The sequence below is a fragment of the Bufo gargarizans genome, chromosome 1, assembly GCF_014858855.1.
Source record: "Bufo gargarizans isolate SCDJY-AF-19 chromosome 1, ASM1485885v1, whole genome shotgun sequence".
Taxonomy (NCBI): domain Eukaryota; kingdom Metazoa; phylum Chordata; class Amphibia; order Anura; family Bufonidae; genus Bufo; species Bufo gargarizans.
In genome coordinates, this window is record NC_058080.1 from 510533886 (window position 1) to 510549709 (window position 15824).

The 15824-nt window shown below is 43.9% G+C and overlaps 1 protein-coding gene across 2 annotated transcripts in view; it reads right to left on the minus strand.

Moving 5' to 3' along the window:
* Nucleotides 1-15824, minus strand: part of RASAL1 (RAS protein activator like 1) — a 73055-nt gene that overhangs the window by 34155 nt on the left and 23076 nt on the right. Inside the window, exons 3-5 of one of the 2 annotated variants that reach the window (XM_044275294.1) lie at nt 14827-14940; nt 14676-14737; nt 13862-13991 (exon numbers count right to left, since the gene is read on the minus strand). In XM_044275294.1, coding sequence (XP_044131229.1) covers nt 13862-13991; nt 14676-14737; nt 14827-14940 — 306 coding nt within the window. Of the gene's footprint in view, nt 1-13861; nt 13992-14675; nt 14738-14826; nt 14941-15824 lie in introns of those variants that run through there. The other variant, XM_044275295.1, reaches the window with a different exon arrangement.

The following is a 15824-nucleotide window of genomic DNA, read 5'->3' on the forward strand; positions in this document are numbered from 1 at the left end:
CAGCCTGTGTAGAGCCACCTTTAGACAGAATTTTACGTCAGACTTGTGGCACAAAATGGCACATCTTAGGCTCTGCCTTTTCGAGCATGTCGGAAAAGTGTAGAAATCCTAGTTGTGCCAAACACAGGTATTAGACATTAGAAAATCTGCGCCAAGGAGTTTAATGGCTCAAGGAAATTTTTGGGGGCAGGTCCACCAGGGGAACAAAAAGCTGGTTAACCTAAAGCAGACAACCCAACTCACAGAGGCATCAACTGTAGGCAAGGACTCAGCCAATATATCACTAAATAGGGCGTGAATCAAGATGTCTTCTCTCACTCTATGAGGTACATTGTCCGGATCTGGCACCCTAGGGGTGATTTGGGGGAATGCAGATGAGAGAATAAGAGCAATAGGGTTCATAAACGGTTTAGTATAGTACAGATACTAGTACTGATTTTGGCATTCCATCCGGGACAATCCACATGCTCCACTGTAAATATCTCTAAGGCTACTTTCACACTGCTGTTTCTGGGTCCGCCTGTGAGATCCGTTTCAGGGCTCTCACAAGTGTCCCAAATCGGATCTGTTCAGCCCCAATGCATTCTGAATGGATAAGGATCCGTTCAGAATGTATCAGTTTGCCTCCGATCAGCCTCCATTCCGCTCTGGAGGCGGACACCAAAACACTGCTTGCAGCGTTTTGATGTCCGTCTGACGAAACTGAGCCAAACGGATCCGTCCTGACTTACTATGTAAGTCAATGGGAACGGATCAGTTTTTACTGACACAATATGGTCCAATTGAAAACGGATCCACCTCCCATTGACTTTCAATGTAACTCAAAACAGATCCGTTTGCATTATCATGAACAAAAAAAAAAATGTTCATGGCAATGCAAACGGATACAAGCGTTTGCATTATAGGTGCGGATCCGTCTGTGCAGATACCAGACGGATCCGCACCTAAACGCAAGTGTGAAAGTAGCCTAATTCTATAAACTGTTATGAGTTCTGTGCCAGGACCGCACTATACATGCTCCACAAAATCCTCTCTTCAGATATACGCTTGATATGCCAGCACACAAGCCATGTCACTGGCACACCCTTTGTAAAATGCCACCTCTATTCTCAAAAATCTCCAACCAATCACAACAGTTTTAGACCGTCCTTGCATCTCATTTAACCAGGTAAATATTGCTACAGATGCAGCCGAGCTAAACTTGATAGTTAACACGTTAAGTAAAAATGGCACAAAAAGGTTTATTACCGGTAACTGAATTTATTTCAGTGGCTTATGTCACAAGATGGCACGAGATAACACTGTGACATGTGTTATCAGAGTTAATTTTAGCTCGGCTACATCTGTACTTGAAGTCAAATGTTCTCACATGCCAGGTTCATGTATAGTTAAAGTGGACTTGTCACCATTCCTGACATGTCTCATATTAAATACTTTTATTCTCTATAAAATAGGAGTAGCTATAGGGGGTGCAGAGGTAGCAGTCACTACTGGGCGCAGGAGCCTGAGGGGGCCTAAAGACCCTTGTGCCGCATAACAAGACACTGGTATTATGAAAGGGCATGCTGGTAAAGTTACACCTCTGACCGGAGGGAAGGGTTTAGGTCAAGAATTTGGCATGGGGGGGGGTTGCCGTTTCAATTTTGCCTCAGGAATCACAAAGGCTAAGGCCCCTTTCACACGAGCAAGTTTTCCACACGGGTGCAATGCGTGAGATAAACGCATAGTACACGCACTGAATCCTGACCCATTCATTTCACTGCAGTCCTATGTAAAACTACAGATGACACTAGTGCTAATAATGTGGTAGTGTTACCTGCAGTCCTATGTAAAACCACAGATGACAGTAGTGCTAATAATGTGGTAGTGTTACCTGCAGTCCTATGTAAAACCACAGATGACACTAGTGCTGATGATGTGGTAGTGTTACCTGCAGTCCTATGTAAAACCACAGATGACACTAGTGCTGATAATGTGGTAGTGTTACCTGCAGTCCTATGTAAAACCACAGATAACGCTAGTGTAGATCATAGGCTTTATGCAAACGGCCGTTGTGCATCTGTTCCGTGCATTGGGGACCACAAATTGCAATCCCCAATGCACGGGCAACGTCCGTGCAGCGGCCGGGACGGATCGAGATCCGTCCGCACCGCCAAAAAATAGAACATGTTCTATTTTTTTGCGGTGCAGAGGCACAGACAGAAACACAACAGAAGCACTCCGTAGTGTTTCCCATCCGTGCTTCCGCACCGCATCTCAGTGATTGCGGAGCCATTCAAATGCCCCGTGTATTGCGGACCAGCCGTATGCGGATGCACAACGGCCGTGTGCATGAGGCCTGAGACACACACAGGGGCGCACAAACACACACAGGGACAGACACACACATCATGGCCCTCAGAATACACCAGGATCGGTACTATAAACCCCCTTAATTGCACCAGATTCCACTCCACCTGAACCCCACTGCCCCCGAGTGCTCCACCTGCCCCCGCAAGCTCTTGAGCAGAGAAGCAGATTGGATGTTCAGTTTGGGCAGCTGTGCACCCAATGGTTTAAACAAAAAATATGATTTAGTTTTACAATATAAATAGTAACTTTTATATGTGATTTTTAATGCACGTAGTGGGTGTTTTGCTGAGGTTCCCCTCCCCCTCACAGTCATGTGATGTGAGTGGATAATCAGCATTAGGCGTTACCATGTTTAAAAGGAAGTGTTTTTCTTATTTTTGTATGTCATGATTAAGGACTAAAATTTTACCTGTCTGAAACGCGTAGACCTTTGGTGTCATAAATATATGCTTTTACCGCTAAAGAAATAAAAATATCGTTTTTATGGGAAGCTGGGTTATACTCTATTTTTTCCCACCTGCCCCCTCATATATGAGCTCCATATGCTGCCCCCCATAGAGCTCTGTGTACTCCAGGACTGCAGCACATCCTACCTCACTGGAGCTGCTTGCAGGCACACTCAGCCCCTCCTCCGTCCACAAGCTGGTGCAGTCGGGGTTTGTCAGCACCTCCCACATTTCGGCATGTGACCAGTGACATCACAGACCTCCTTCTAACAACTCCATTCTAGCATAGCATCTACTGAAACTCCATCTACCCTGTTCTGGGTCCTGGGGCCCCCCACCTCAGCAGTGCACATGGCAAAAATTGTCTGCATTGCTGGGGTAAGCTGCCTTAGAATTCAGAACAGGCAGGACACAGAGCGGGTACAGTGGGCCCCAGCACTTGCCCGGGTGTGCCGGGTGCTGACCCTGGCCCTGATTGTATGTATTAGAGTGTTAGCAGTACATCTGGTTCTTGATATGACTTCTTGTCTCTCCCTGCGGCACCAAGTAAATTAAAAGAGCAAACTATGGGTGTGATGTCTCACAAAGAGGTAGATTATCATAAAAACCATGCTAATTTAAAGGGAGTAATAAAACTACTGCCGACGTTTAGGCCTTGTTCACATTTCCATGTCAGCATTACGTACGTGAAAAAAGCTTCCTTATTTAATCTGTGAAAATGTTCGTGAAGGATGGCCCGTGTGTCCATTTTTGCCCTCCGCGTGTCATCAGTAATCCACGAACAATGATCAGCTGAAAATTAAATTCAAGAGCATTTCCTATCTGTCTTTCATTAAAGACGCACGCACCACAGATGCCATCCGTGTTGTGTCCATGATTTTCACAGACCCATAGACTTCAATGGGCATGTTTGGTCCAGATCACGGACCAAAGTAGTGTAAGTCTCCTTAATTTGTTAATAACCCACAGTCAGTAAAAAAAAACACTGATGCGGGAACAGACACATTTAAATCAATGGGTACATGTGCTGTCCGTGGAAAATGCGGACAGCACACGTACATGAAAAATCGAAGTGTGGACAAGGCCTTACTAAAGCCAGCTAATTATTAGGCAGCGCAAACTTGGACCAGGCATTCACAAGATTTTTCTTATTTTAAGCCAATTCCTTAGACTAATACTTTTCTCCAAAAACTGGCACGCGCCAGTAATAAATCTGGTTCATTTTGTGACTCAAACAAACTTTAAGAAAAGTCTGGCAAGGGAAAATAGCCTGTTCTTTTGCTGCAAATTACCAATAAATTTAAATCTATTGATGGATAGTAGGTGACGCCAAATGTCCCTGTGACACCCTGGACTACTACTGTGCGAAAATTAGCCATTTTAACTCCATGCTCAAATAAAGGTGAAAAAAATAGTTTACTACAGGCGAAGGCATGCCCTAAACTTTTAGACATATTTAGTCAGAAATTAGCGCAAAGTTTGGTGCAGATCTTAACGGCCTTTTTACACGTACAAATGATCTGGCAGATTATAGGGGGCGAGTGTCTGTATAAATGCTCGTTCCCGATAATCTGCCTGTGTGAAAGGTGCCATCACAATCACTCGATGAACGAGAAAATGCTAATCCATCGGGTGATCGTGTTGTTCCTATGCAGCAGATTGTGCTTTCTAAAGAACGATCTAATGAGCAGGATTAATAATTCTCTATGGAGACAAGCGATCGCTATATCAATTGCTCGTCTCCATACAGTGGAAGTGACTGCGGCATGTAAATGTACCTCTCATCGCTGATTATCTGATATCGAGAGCATCTGCTAAAGCTTATATAAAGCTTATCTTAGTATGAACGCTTATTAGCAATGATCTGGCACCGTAGAGGGTGCCTTCACACGCAGCAGATTTTGTGGCAGAAAATTCAGTGACTATTCATTTGAATGGGGGGCATGCACATGGATTTCTACAAGCTCCATTAATGGAACTGATTTTCAGTCGTTTTCTGCCACAAAATCTGCTGCGTGCGAAGGCACCCTAATACTGCCGCCTATTACCAGACGAATGAGCTCGTGCTCTGGGTGTGTTCATTTTTCTGGCATATTGAAATACCTGAAAAAAAGAAAAACTTGTAAAACACTGTGCGACTAAATGATGTCACCCCCAAATAAAAAAATGCATGGATTTCATGTTCTTTTATGGAAATCGCCCCCCCCCCCCCTAAAGGTCAACGAATGGACAAACGGATGCACATGGTGAGCTATCGGCATCTTTAGCGGCCCCACTGAAGTGAACGAGTCCTCATCCGACCCACATAAAATGTGGATCGGATGCGGACAAAAAATTCGTTTGTGTGCATGAGCCCAAAACCAGGAGTGCAACTTACAGAGAAAAAAGTAATGAAAAGATTTGTTCCTCTTCTGTGTTTTGGTCATAATCCTGGTTTTGACTTAGGCTACATGCACACGACCGTGCAGTTTTTTTGCGGTCCGCAAACCGCGGATCTGCAAAAAAACGGAAACCGCCCGTGTGCCTTCTGCAATTTGCGGAACGGAACAGGCGGCCCATTGTAGACATGCCTATTCTTGTCCGCAAAACGGACAAGAATAGGACATGCAATATTTATTTTGCGGGGCCTCGGAAAGGAGCAACGGATGCGGACAGCACACAGAGTTCTGTCCGCATCTTTTGCGGCCCCATTGAAGTGAATGGGTCCGCACCCGAGCCGCAAAAACTGCGGCTTGGATGTGGACCCGAAAAACGGTTGTGTGCATGAGGCCTTACAAATACTGACGAGAAAGCCTAAAGGGGGTTACCTAACCATGTGCAAAGAAAGAGCATCCCAGCTCTGGGGTTCACAGGAACTAAAAGTACTCTACAGCATCCATTAAAATCTCTCAAGTGTTATCATAAAAGGGTCCTAACCTGTGCCCTTAACATAAAAAAAATGCAATCACCTGTCCACGACCAGTAGTGTCCGGGAATGGTGAGTGGGTTTTTTTATGTTAAGGGACACAGATTAGGAGCCCAGGGGTTGTCAGGAACAAAGCTGGACAAGCTTTTTAAAAATACATAGAACGCCTACGTGTTCGGACATTTAGTTAGACTTTATTCTTGTGCTATAAATAAGGACTAACTATATGTCCGCAATGCTTCGGTGTTTGACCCTATTAGTACCTAAAAGTGTCCTGAACATCTGAACCTTAATTTGACTACAGACATCAATGAATGCACAATTTTCACTGACTCTTCTGTCAACCATGTTCCTCCATTTCAGGGTTCAGTTAAAAATTTGATCCGTGTGTGAAAAACTTTCGTCTGAGAATGATGTTTATTGTACGCACAACCACTTTCTGACATGGAGCAGCGGAATTCAGCATGGATGACACATGTTTCTAGTGGACAGTGGTGTGGACATATGACCGACTATATATTAGGTGGCAGATTTTTATCATTTAGGTTTGGCCAGATAAACCTATGAGCGGGTATGAGGTTAAAACTGCATCAAACCTGTATCGGAAAACCACTCTTTTCCACATTTAACATGTTTTACCCATAAAAAATGCAAGAGCATCGAAAACCTGCATTGCGGTTTGTCTGGTGTGGTTTTAATGCACTGTGGTTTTTCTGATGCGTTTTTAAAAGCACTTTAACCACTGCGTGTGAACGTACCCTTAGGCCTCTTTCACACGAGCGTGTCCGGATAAGGTCCGGATAAGTCCCGGTGCATTGCGGCAAACCCACGCGAGTAGGTACGCAATTGCAGTCAGTTTTGACTGCGATTACGTTCCGTTGTTCAGTTTTTATCGCGCGGGTGCAATGCGATTTGCACGCGCGTGATAAAAAACTGAATGTGGTACCCCGACCTGAACTTCTTCACAGAAGTTCAGGTTTGGGTTCAAGGTTATGTAGATTGTATTATTTTCCCTTATAACATGGCTATAAGGGAAAATAATAGCATTCTGAATACAGAATGCATAGTACAATAGCGCTGGAGGGGTTAAAAAATATATTATAATAATTTACCTCACCTTAATCCACTTGTTCGCGCAGCCGTCATCTCTTCTGTCTTCATCTGTGAGGAAAAGGACCTTTGATGACGTCACTACGCTCATCACATGGTCATTCACATGATCCATCACCATGGTGATGGATCATGTGAGGAGCGCAGTGACGTCATCAAAGGTCCTTTTCCTCACAGATGAAGACAGAAGAGATGCCGGCTGCGCGAACAAGTGGATTAAGGTGAGGTAAATTATTATTATAATTTTTTTTAACCCCTCCAGCCCTATTGTACTATGCATTCTGTATTTCATAAAATAATAAAGATCGGGTCCCCATCTCGATCGTCACCTAGCAACCGTGCGTGAAAATCGCGCCGCAGCCGCACTTGTTTGCGGATGCTTACAATTTTCACGCAACCCCATTCATTTCTATGGGGCCTGCGTTACGTGAAAAACGCACAAAGAGGAGCATGCTGCGATTTTCACGCAACGCACAAGTGATGCGTGAAAATCACTGCTCATGTGCAGAGCCTCATAGAAATGAATGGGTCCGGATTCAGTGCGGGTGCAATGCATTCACCTCACGCATTGCACCCGTGTGGAAATCTCGCCCGTGTGAAAGGGGCCTTAGGAAACCACATCCTGATACATGTAATTTACCGTTTGGGGGTTTTGGACAAGTCATGAGACATTAAAAGGTGAAAGTATTTCACAACTGTCAGAGAAGTTATCCCAAAACATTGTGAATTTGTTGTGTTCACTATAAACATTGGTGTTTTATGTCCAAATATAATACAGTCGAGTAGAAATGAGTTAAAGGTACCTGCGTAAAATATGCACACAGGTCTAAAGCTATCATTCTAACATAGTACATACTGCATAATAAAATCTGAGCATAAGAACATAACAATGATATTATTTTCATCCAAGAAATTCCACTTTATGTGCTAGGATGTCTAACTATTGTACTAGTGTACAATGCAAGTGGCTAAATAGGTCTTGAGAACTCTGACTATGGGACTGGATGGCTCTACCATAGGTATGAAGGCCACAACCTAAACCAGCTATACAGCCTGGTGTCTGGACATGGTATCTGCCACCAGGAGCAATATTATTTTGGTTTACATAATGGTTACCTTCAGACAGCTATGGTTTGGGCCCCAGAGATCGGGAGACACTTGCTTGCTACAAGAGGTTGACTTACCACCTGTGCAGCCAGTTCAGCTGTATGGGGGGTCTTCCTAGCTGTAGAGCAGTAGCAAAAGTGCCAAGGCTGCACTGCCAAGCTGAGAGTGGAGCTTAGATGGCTGACAGATTAGAGCTTGGTGGGCTGATGGGGTTGAGCTATGAGACAGGGCCAAGTTTAGCAGTGCAATGAGGTAGACCTTGGGCTACTTTCACACCAGCGTTGTTGTTGGATCCGTCATGGATCAGCAAAAAAGCTTCCGTCATGATAATACAACCATCTGCATCCGTTCTGAATGGATCCGGTTGCATTATCTCTAAAATAGCCAAGACGGATCCGTCAATGGGGGACGGATCCGTTTTTTTTTTTGTGTCTGAGAAAACGGATTCACCACCATTGACTTACACTGTGTGTCATGACGAATGAGTCTTGCTCCGCACCACATCGCGGACAGAAAAATGCTTGCAGCGTTATCCTGTCCGCGATGGGCATGCAACCAAACAACACGGAATGCATTCAGTTTAGTTTTGTCCCTATTGACAATGAATGGGGACAAAATGGAAGCGCCCCCCCTGCCCCCCCATTGACAGATCTCAATAGCGGAAAGGGAAAGCACGGATGTGAAAGTAGCCTTAGCAGTGTAATTGAGCCCCCCAGATCTATCTTTGCCTGGGGCCCCAGTAATGCCAAATCTGCCCCTGCTGTTATGGATAGCATTTTGGGCTTTGCACCTGACAGTCAGACTTTGAACCTGTCTAAGGCCCCTTTCAATAAATTAGGGATGGAGGGGTTAAAGAAAATAAAAAAATAATTTAAACTCACCTCATCCACTTGTTCGCGCAGACCAGCTTGTCTTCTTTCTTCTCTTTGAGGGCCTGGGAGAAAAGGACCTTTGGTGACGTCACTGCGCTCATCACATGGTCTGTGACGTCATCAAAGGTCCTTTAGCCAGGTCCTGAAAAAAGATGAGGAGATCCCCTACACGACCAAGCGGATGGGGTGAGTTAAATTTGTTTATTATTTTTAACCCCTCAATGGACATTTTACTAAGCATTCTGTATTAAGAATGCTATTATTTTCCCTTATAACAAGAAAATAATAAAATCTACAGAACACCTAACCCAAACTTCTGTGAAGAAGCCCGGGTCTGGGTACCAAACATGCCGATTTTTCTCACGCGCGTGCAAAACGCATTAAAACGCTTTGCACTCACGCTGAAAAATCACGCATTTTCCCACAACACACCAGCATCCTATCCGGCCTTCACATGCGACGCCCGCGTGAAAAAGGCCTAAGGGCTCATGCAGATCCCGAAAACATGTATACTGGTTGAGTGCATACTGCCAATTTTTTTTTATCCTGCAGAAATGTCCTAGCCTTGTACGCAAAACGGACAAGAATACGACATGTTTTATCTTTTTGTGGGGCTACAAAACGGACTTGCGGATGCGGAAAACACATGGTTAAATAGGTCTTGAGAACTGTGACTATGGGACTGGATGGCTCTACCATAGATCTATCTTTGGCCACATCTTTTGCGGCCCCATTGACATGAATGGGTCCGCATCTGATCCGCAAAAAACGTGGATCAGATGCGGACTGAAAATATGGCTGTGTGAATGAGTCCTAACAGAGAAGGGTCCTGAAGAGGAGACACAAGCATAACAGGTGACTTATAAGAAAATACCCTTCACTCAATAGCTTCGAGGTTAGGGTGTGGTGAAGTTCGAATAAATCCTCTTTGTATTTAATATGCAGGTTCACTGATTTTCAGAAAGTGTATCTAAAGAAGAATCTGCTCTCTGTTGCAAATCTTTAGAGGACGTTTAAAGGGAATGTGTCATCAGAAAATAAGCCATTGTTTACATTATGGGGCACAGTTATTAAGACCGGCATTTTAAAATGTAAGACACCTTCCTTGCTGTCTTATATTTAGACCATTTTCTACGCCTAAACCAGTCCCTTCCCCACCCATGCCATGCCCACTTTTTTTAGACATGGCGTGGCTGGGGAGAAGTTGCAGATTGCGGTGCAACTATCTACTGTGCCACAATCTGTGCCTAAAATACACCTAATATAGGCGTATTTCAGCTTAATAAATGACCCCCTTTCTTTTTATGTCAAATATATTTTTAAATCATTTTTAGTGATCTTATTTTGTAATTTCCCATGTCATTATCTATATTTAAACCAAAAAACGTAAAATCTTACAGTTTTCGCACTGGCCACTAAACCTAATAATAGGCGCCACTTCTCTGTTAGTACAGATCACTATACTGCAGCTATCTGCATATCATTACAGACAGTATTAGAATGGCAGATAAAACCTCTGTGTATAGATAAGGCCTCTTGTACACGACCGTATGGCTTTCTCAGTGTTTTGCGGTATGCAAAAAACGGATCCACAAAACATACGGATGACGTCCGTGTGCATTTCGTTTTTTGCAGAACGGAACAGCTGGCCCCTGATAGAACAGTGCTATCCTTGTCCGTTATGCGGACAATAATAGCACATATTCTATCTTTGAACGTAACGGAAAAACTGAAATGGAAGGCATATGGAGTAACGTCTGTTTTTTTTTTGCGGATCCATTGAAATTAATGGTTCCGTTTACGGTACTCAAAAAACGGTATGTAAACGGAAAAATAAAAAAGGCCTAACACAGGATCCACATTTCACAACAGGTGACAGTCAAAGCGTATCTACTCCCTCCTAACCTCTGCACAAGTCACAGACCATGCCTAGAAAACTCTACCATAGAAATCAGTGTGGACCATTGTGTCTGTGGCCCATTTGGCTGCAGTCTCCCCCTGGTGAAAGGGGTATCTGCAAATGGTTTGTTATTTAATATTATGCAATGTAATGTTACAATATGTATTGGTATGTTGTGTATTGCACCCAGCATAGCTGTGGATGGATGACTCCCAGGGTTAATAATAGCAATTCAGCACTTTGCAGGAAGTTGGGTGGAGATCCAGGATCCGCTCCCAGCTCATTTAGTGAGTCTTAGGCCTCTTTCACACGAGCGTGGCGTGTTAGGGCCGGAAAAGATGCGGGTGCGTTGCGGTAAAATGCGCAATTTTTCCGCGCAAACGCAAAGCGTTTTGCACCCGCGTGAGAAAAATTGGCATGTTTGGTACCCAGACCGAAACCCGGACTTCATCACTGAAGTTCAGGTTTGGGTAAGGTGTGGTGTAGATTTTATTATTTTCCCTTATAACATGGTTATAAGGGAAGATAATAGCATTCTTAATACAGAATGCAAAGTAAATTAGGGATGGAGGGGTTAAAAAATAAATAAAAAATAGTTAACTTACCTGCTCCATAGCTGCCGGTCTCTGTTCTATCTTCAGGACCTGGCAAAAGACCTGTGGTGATGTGTCACTGTGCTCTTCACATGGTCCAATCACATGGTTCATCACCATGGTGAGGGATCATGTGATTGGGCCATGTGATGTGACGTCACCACAGGTCCTTAGCCGGCAGCTCAACATTACAGAAGAAGACAGAGATCCGCAACTACGCGATCAAGTGGACTCGGTGAGTTAATTATTTTTTATTTTTAACCCCTCCATCCCTATTGTACTATGCATTCTGTATTCAGAATGCTATTATTTTCCCTTATAACCAGGTTATAAGGGAAAATAATACAGATCGGGTCCCCAGCCCGATCGTCACCTAGCAACCAAGTGTGAAAATCGCACCGCATCCGCACTTGCTTGCGGATGCTTGCGATTTTCACGTGGCTCCATTCACTTCTATGGGGCCTGCGTTGCGTGAAAAACGCAGAATATAGAGCATGCTGCGATTTTTACGCAACGCACAAGTGATGCGTGAAAATCACAGCTCATGTGCACAGCCCCATAGAAATAAATGGGTCAGGATTCAGTGCGGGTGCAATGCGTTCACCTCACGCATTGCACCTGCGCGGAATACTCGCCCGTGTGAAAGGGGCCTTAGGGCTCGTTCACACAAACACATAAAGCCCGTGTCCGTGCTGTGGACCGCAAATTGTGGACCGTAGTGTTCCGTTCAGTTCCGCATCTCCGGATTTGCGGACCCATTGAAATGAATTGGTCCGCCTCCGTGATGCGGAATGGCCACGGAACGATGCCCGTGTATTGCGGATCAGCAAATGCGGTCCGCAATACGGCAACAGGCTTCACACGTTCGTGTGAACGAGTCCTTAGGCCTCTTTCACACGACCGTTTTTTTTTTTTTCGTTTGCGGACCATTTTTTGCGTTCCGTATACAGTACCATTCATTTTAAAAAACGGAATGTACTCCGTATGCATTCCATTTCCGTATTTCCGTTCCGTTGAAAGATAGAACATGTCTTATTATTGCCCACAATTCACGTTCCGTGGCTCTATTCAAGTCAATGGGTCTGCAAAAAAAAATGGAACACATACGGAATGTACTCCATATGTCTTCCGTATCCATTCTGTTTTTGCGGAACCATCCATTGAAAATGTTATGACCAGCCCAATTTTTTCTATGTAATTACTGTATACTGTATATGCCATATGGAAAAATGGAATGGAGACGGAAACACACAAAAAAAAAAAAACAGAACAACGGACCGGTGAAAAATGGACTGCAAAATACTTATAAAGCCATACGGTCGTGTGAAAGAGGCCTTAGGAGAGAGTTCAGCGAGAGAGGGAGAGGAAGCTGTTGCTTCATTCTCCCTCTTCTAAGGCCCAAGAAAGCTAAAGAGACTATCAGATCTCTGCGTGAATCACAGAAAAGGAGAAAGACAAAGGAGAGAAAGAGGAGAACGTGGAATAAGCACGGCCAAGTATATGAGTCAGTAAGGTAATATGCGAATACAACCATTCAGACCATACTGCTGTGAGGTACACTGTTAAGACACCCTTCACACCAGGATACTTCCTTACCAGAAGTGTCTTCAAAACTCTGTGTCCTGCAGTGGACACTACATCCATTACTTCTAAGGTACTGTTGCCCACCATAGATTCTACTGAGACAGATTTTAGCAAGATAGAAAAGAGGGCCATAACTCCCATTCTTGCCTAAATCCATATACTGCTATCTGGGAGAGAATTGCTATATTTGGATGTACCACAACTCCCATTTTACACCTGAGTAAAGAGAGATGTTTATGCTTCATCTGTAGCCTGGTTTCCTGACTCCTACACCATACGTTGGCCATTGAATTCTACACCCCTTGCCTTGCACCCATACATGCACCTAACATCAAGGGCACTGCAGCTACCATTGGGTAAAAGCCCTAGAAACAGGGTGCGCCCTGAGGGAATAAAAGGTGAGTCCTCCTTTCATCTGATGGCCCTAAGCAGCAAAGGGTCAGCCGCCATAACTGATTGTGAAAGCTAGAGCCACCACCACTCCCATCCTTCACTTTGGCTCCTCATGGGCTTGCTGCATAAAGCATTTTTTTTAATTCTCTCTAAATGCTGTTCAGAACACTTCAGACAAGATGGCCATCCCTTAATGGTTTTCAGGAAATAGAATAAAAAAAATCTGCAATCATAAAATAAACACAGACGAGGAAAAAAGGATATGCGTTGCTATATGGTTGCAACTGGCAGAAAAAAATTAAGTGATGCATTCCCTTTAAATATTACTGCGATGGGAAACCCATTGGTCTGACCTTCACCAATCAGACCTTTGTCACACATCCTGTGAATCGGTGATACGCGGGCATTCTGGGACAATCCTTGTAAACAGGGCCAACATTTTTGTGACATTACCTAATGACCTGCTCAGGGCTTCTCAACCTTACCAGCCCAAAACATGGAGATGACTGGGCTTCACCATAGTCCATGCAATTTATTTATTTTTTAGAAAATTACCTCTATTAATTCAACATTTGTATTGGTAATCCATAATAATGTACCTGGCTTCCAGGACATGGCAGTGCAGGTTGCTCTTGTGCTGGTCTTGCATTATGTGCAGCTCAAGGTAAATCTCTCCCTGGACTTCTTCATCTGGGTTCACATGGCTCAGGTTAATCCAGCAGTCAATACCTAAAAAGAGCATCAAAGCGAATCGCAAAGGCAGCACCCTAGTGCAAATTCCTCCACAGCCAGTCACCTGCTGGGTACAGTCCAACTGGCCCGCACTATACTGTAAGCTCATAGAAAAGCAAGTTGTTGATAGAACACGGACTCCAGTGTGGATATGCAAAAAGCATACTTGAAAAGGGCTGTGAGGCTAAAATTTCACATGATGTTGGATTAAAAAAATACTTTTTTGCACATCCACAATGGAGTCCATGTGCTCTTAAATGAAATTACTGACTATGGACCTGCTAAGGTATGCACATCTCCTGAATGCATTGGAAGCAAAAGACCAAAAAAAGACTGTAGTCTTGCCTGAAATCGTAGGTGCTCATTTTGTGAGTCCTCTGTCTCATCACATCAGTTGGTACTTTGCAGTATTGTAGAAGTGAAGGAAACATGTGTAAAAATGATGAAAAGCCCCAAAACGTTACGTTCGTAGGTGTTTGGAACCTAGAGGAACATCGCTAAGTAGATCATGTTGCTTAAGTATTGTTGAGTCCAGAGAGGAGAATAGTTTCTCTGGAGGATGTCTTGCGCAGCCTTTCCTCTAAATGTTTCAACAGTTCTTTTTGTGTGTTTAGGTCATACTTGTCTTAGTTAGGTCCAAGGGCACCATTAGGTTTGTGGGCACCATGACAATATGCTTACCGCGTGGTTGTAATGCAATGTATTCTTTACTGAGTGATATCTTGCCAATTACATCGTCATGTCTATAAGAAAGGAAAACTGAGTTTAGGATGACGTAACAAGGCAGGAATGTGAAGACATGGACGGGAGTACAAGAACATATGAATCTCACCCAATTGTGTCTTCATCCATCACATAGAAAGAGAGGGTATGGAAACCAAGGGGAAGGTGCAGGGTGAACTCTTCACCCCAAAATGGGTTCAAATCCCTCCATACAGTGGCTGTTCTGTAAGTGAGTAAAGCATTACATTGTGAAACGTGCACCAGTACGCAGGGGCGTAACTACCATAGCGGCAGACCATGCGACTGCTATGGGGCCCAGGACAAGAGGGGGCCCAGTTGGGATCATCTCATCTTCTACTGGAGGTGAAAACTTAGTCAGAAATCTACCCTCTAACTTCTAAGGCCCCTTGCAAACAAGCGTGTCCAGATTAGGTCCGGATGCGTCCCGGGTGCATTGTGGCAAACCCGCGCGAGTAGGTATGCAATTGCAGTCAGTTTTGACTGCGATTGCGTTCCGTTGTTCAGTTTTTATTGCGTGGGTGCAATGCGTTTTGCACGCACGTGATAAAAAACTGAATGTGGTACCCAGACCCGAACTTCTTCACTGAAGTTCAGGTTTGGGTTCGGTGTTGTGTAGATGTAATTATTTCCCCTTATAACATGGTTATAAGGGGAAATAATAGCATTCTTTAATACAGAATGCTTAGTGCAAGGTCAATTGAGGGTTAAAAAAAATAAAAAAAATTTAACTCACCTCCTCCAATTGATCGCGTAGCTGCCGGTCTTCTGTTCTTTCTTTAGGACCTGTCAAAAGACCTGTGGTGACATCACTGAGCTCATCACATGGTCCAATCACATGGTCCATCACCACGGTGATGGACCATGTGATGTGACATCACCACAGGTTCTTTAGCCGGCAGTTCATGATTACAGAAGTAAGAAGAGATCGGCAACTCCGCAATCAAGAGGAGGAGGTGAATTAATTATTATTATTTTTTTAACCCTCAATTGACCTTCTACTAAGCATTCTGTATTAAAGAATGCTATTATTTTCCCTTATAACCATGTTAGAGGGAAAATAATACAGTGAATAGACTGTCATCTTAG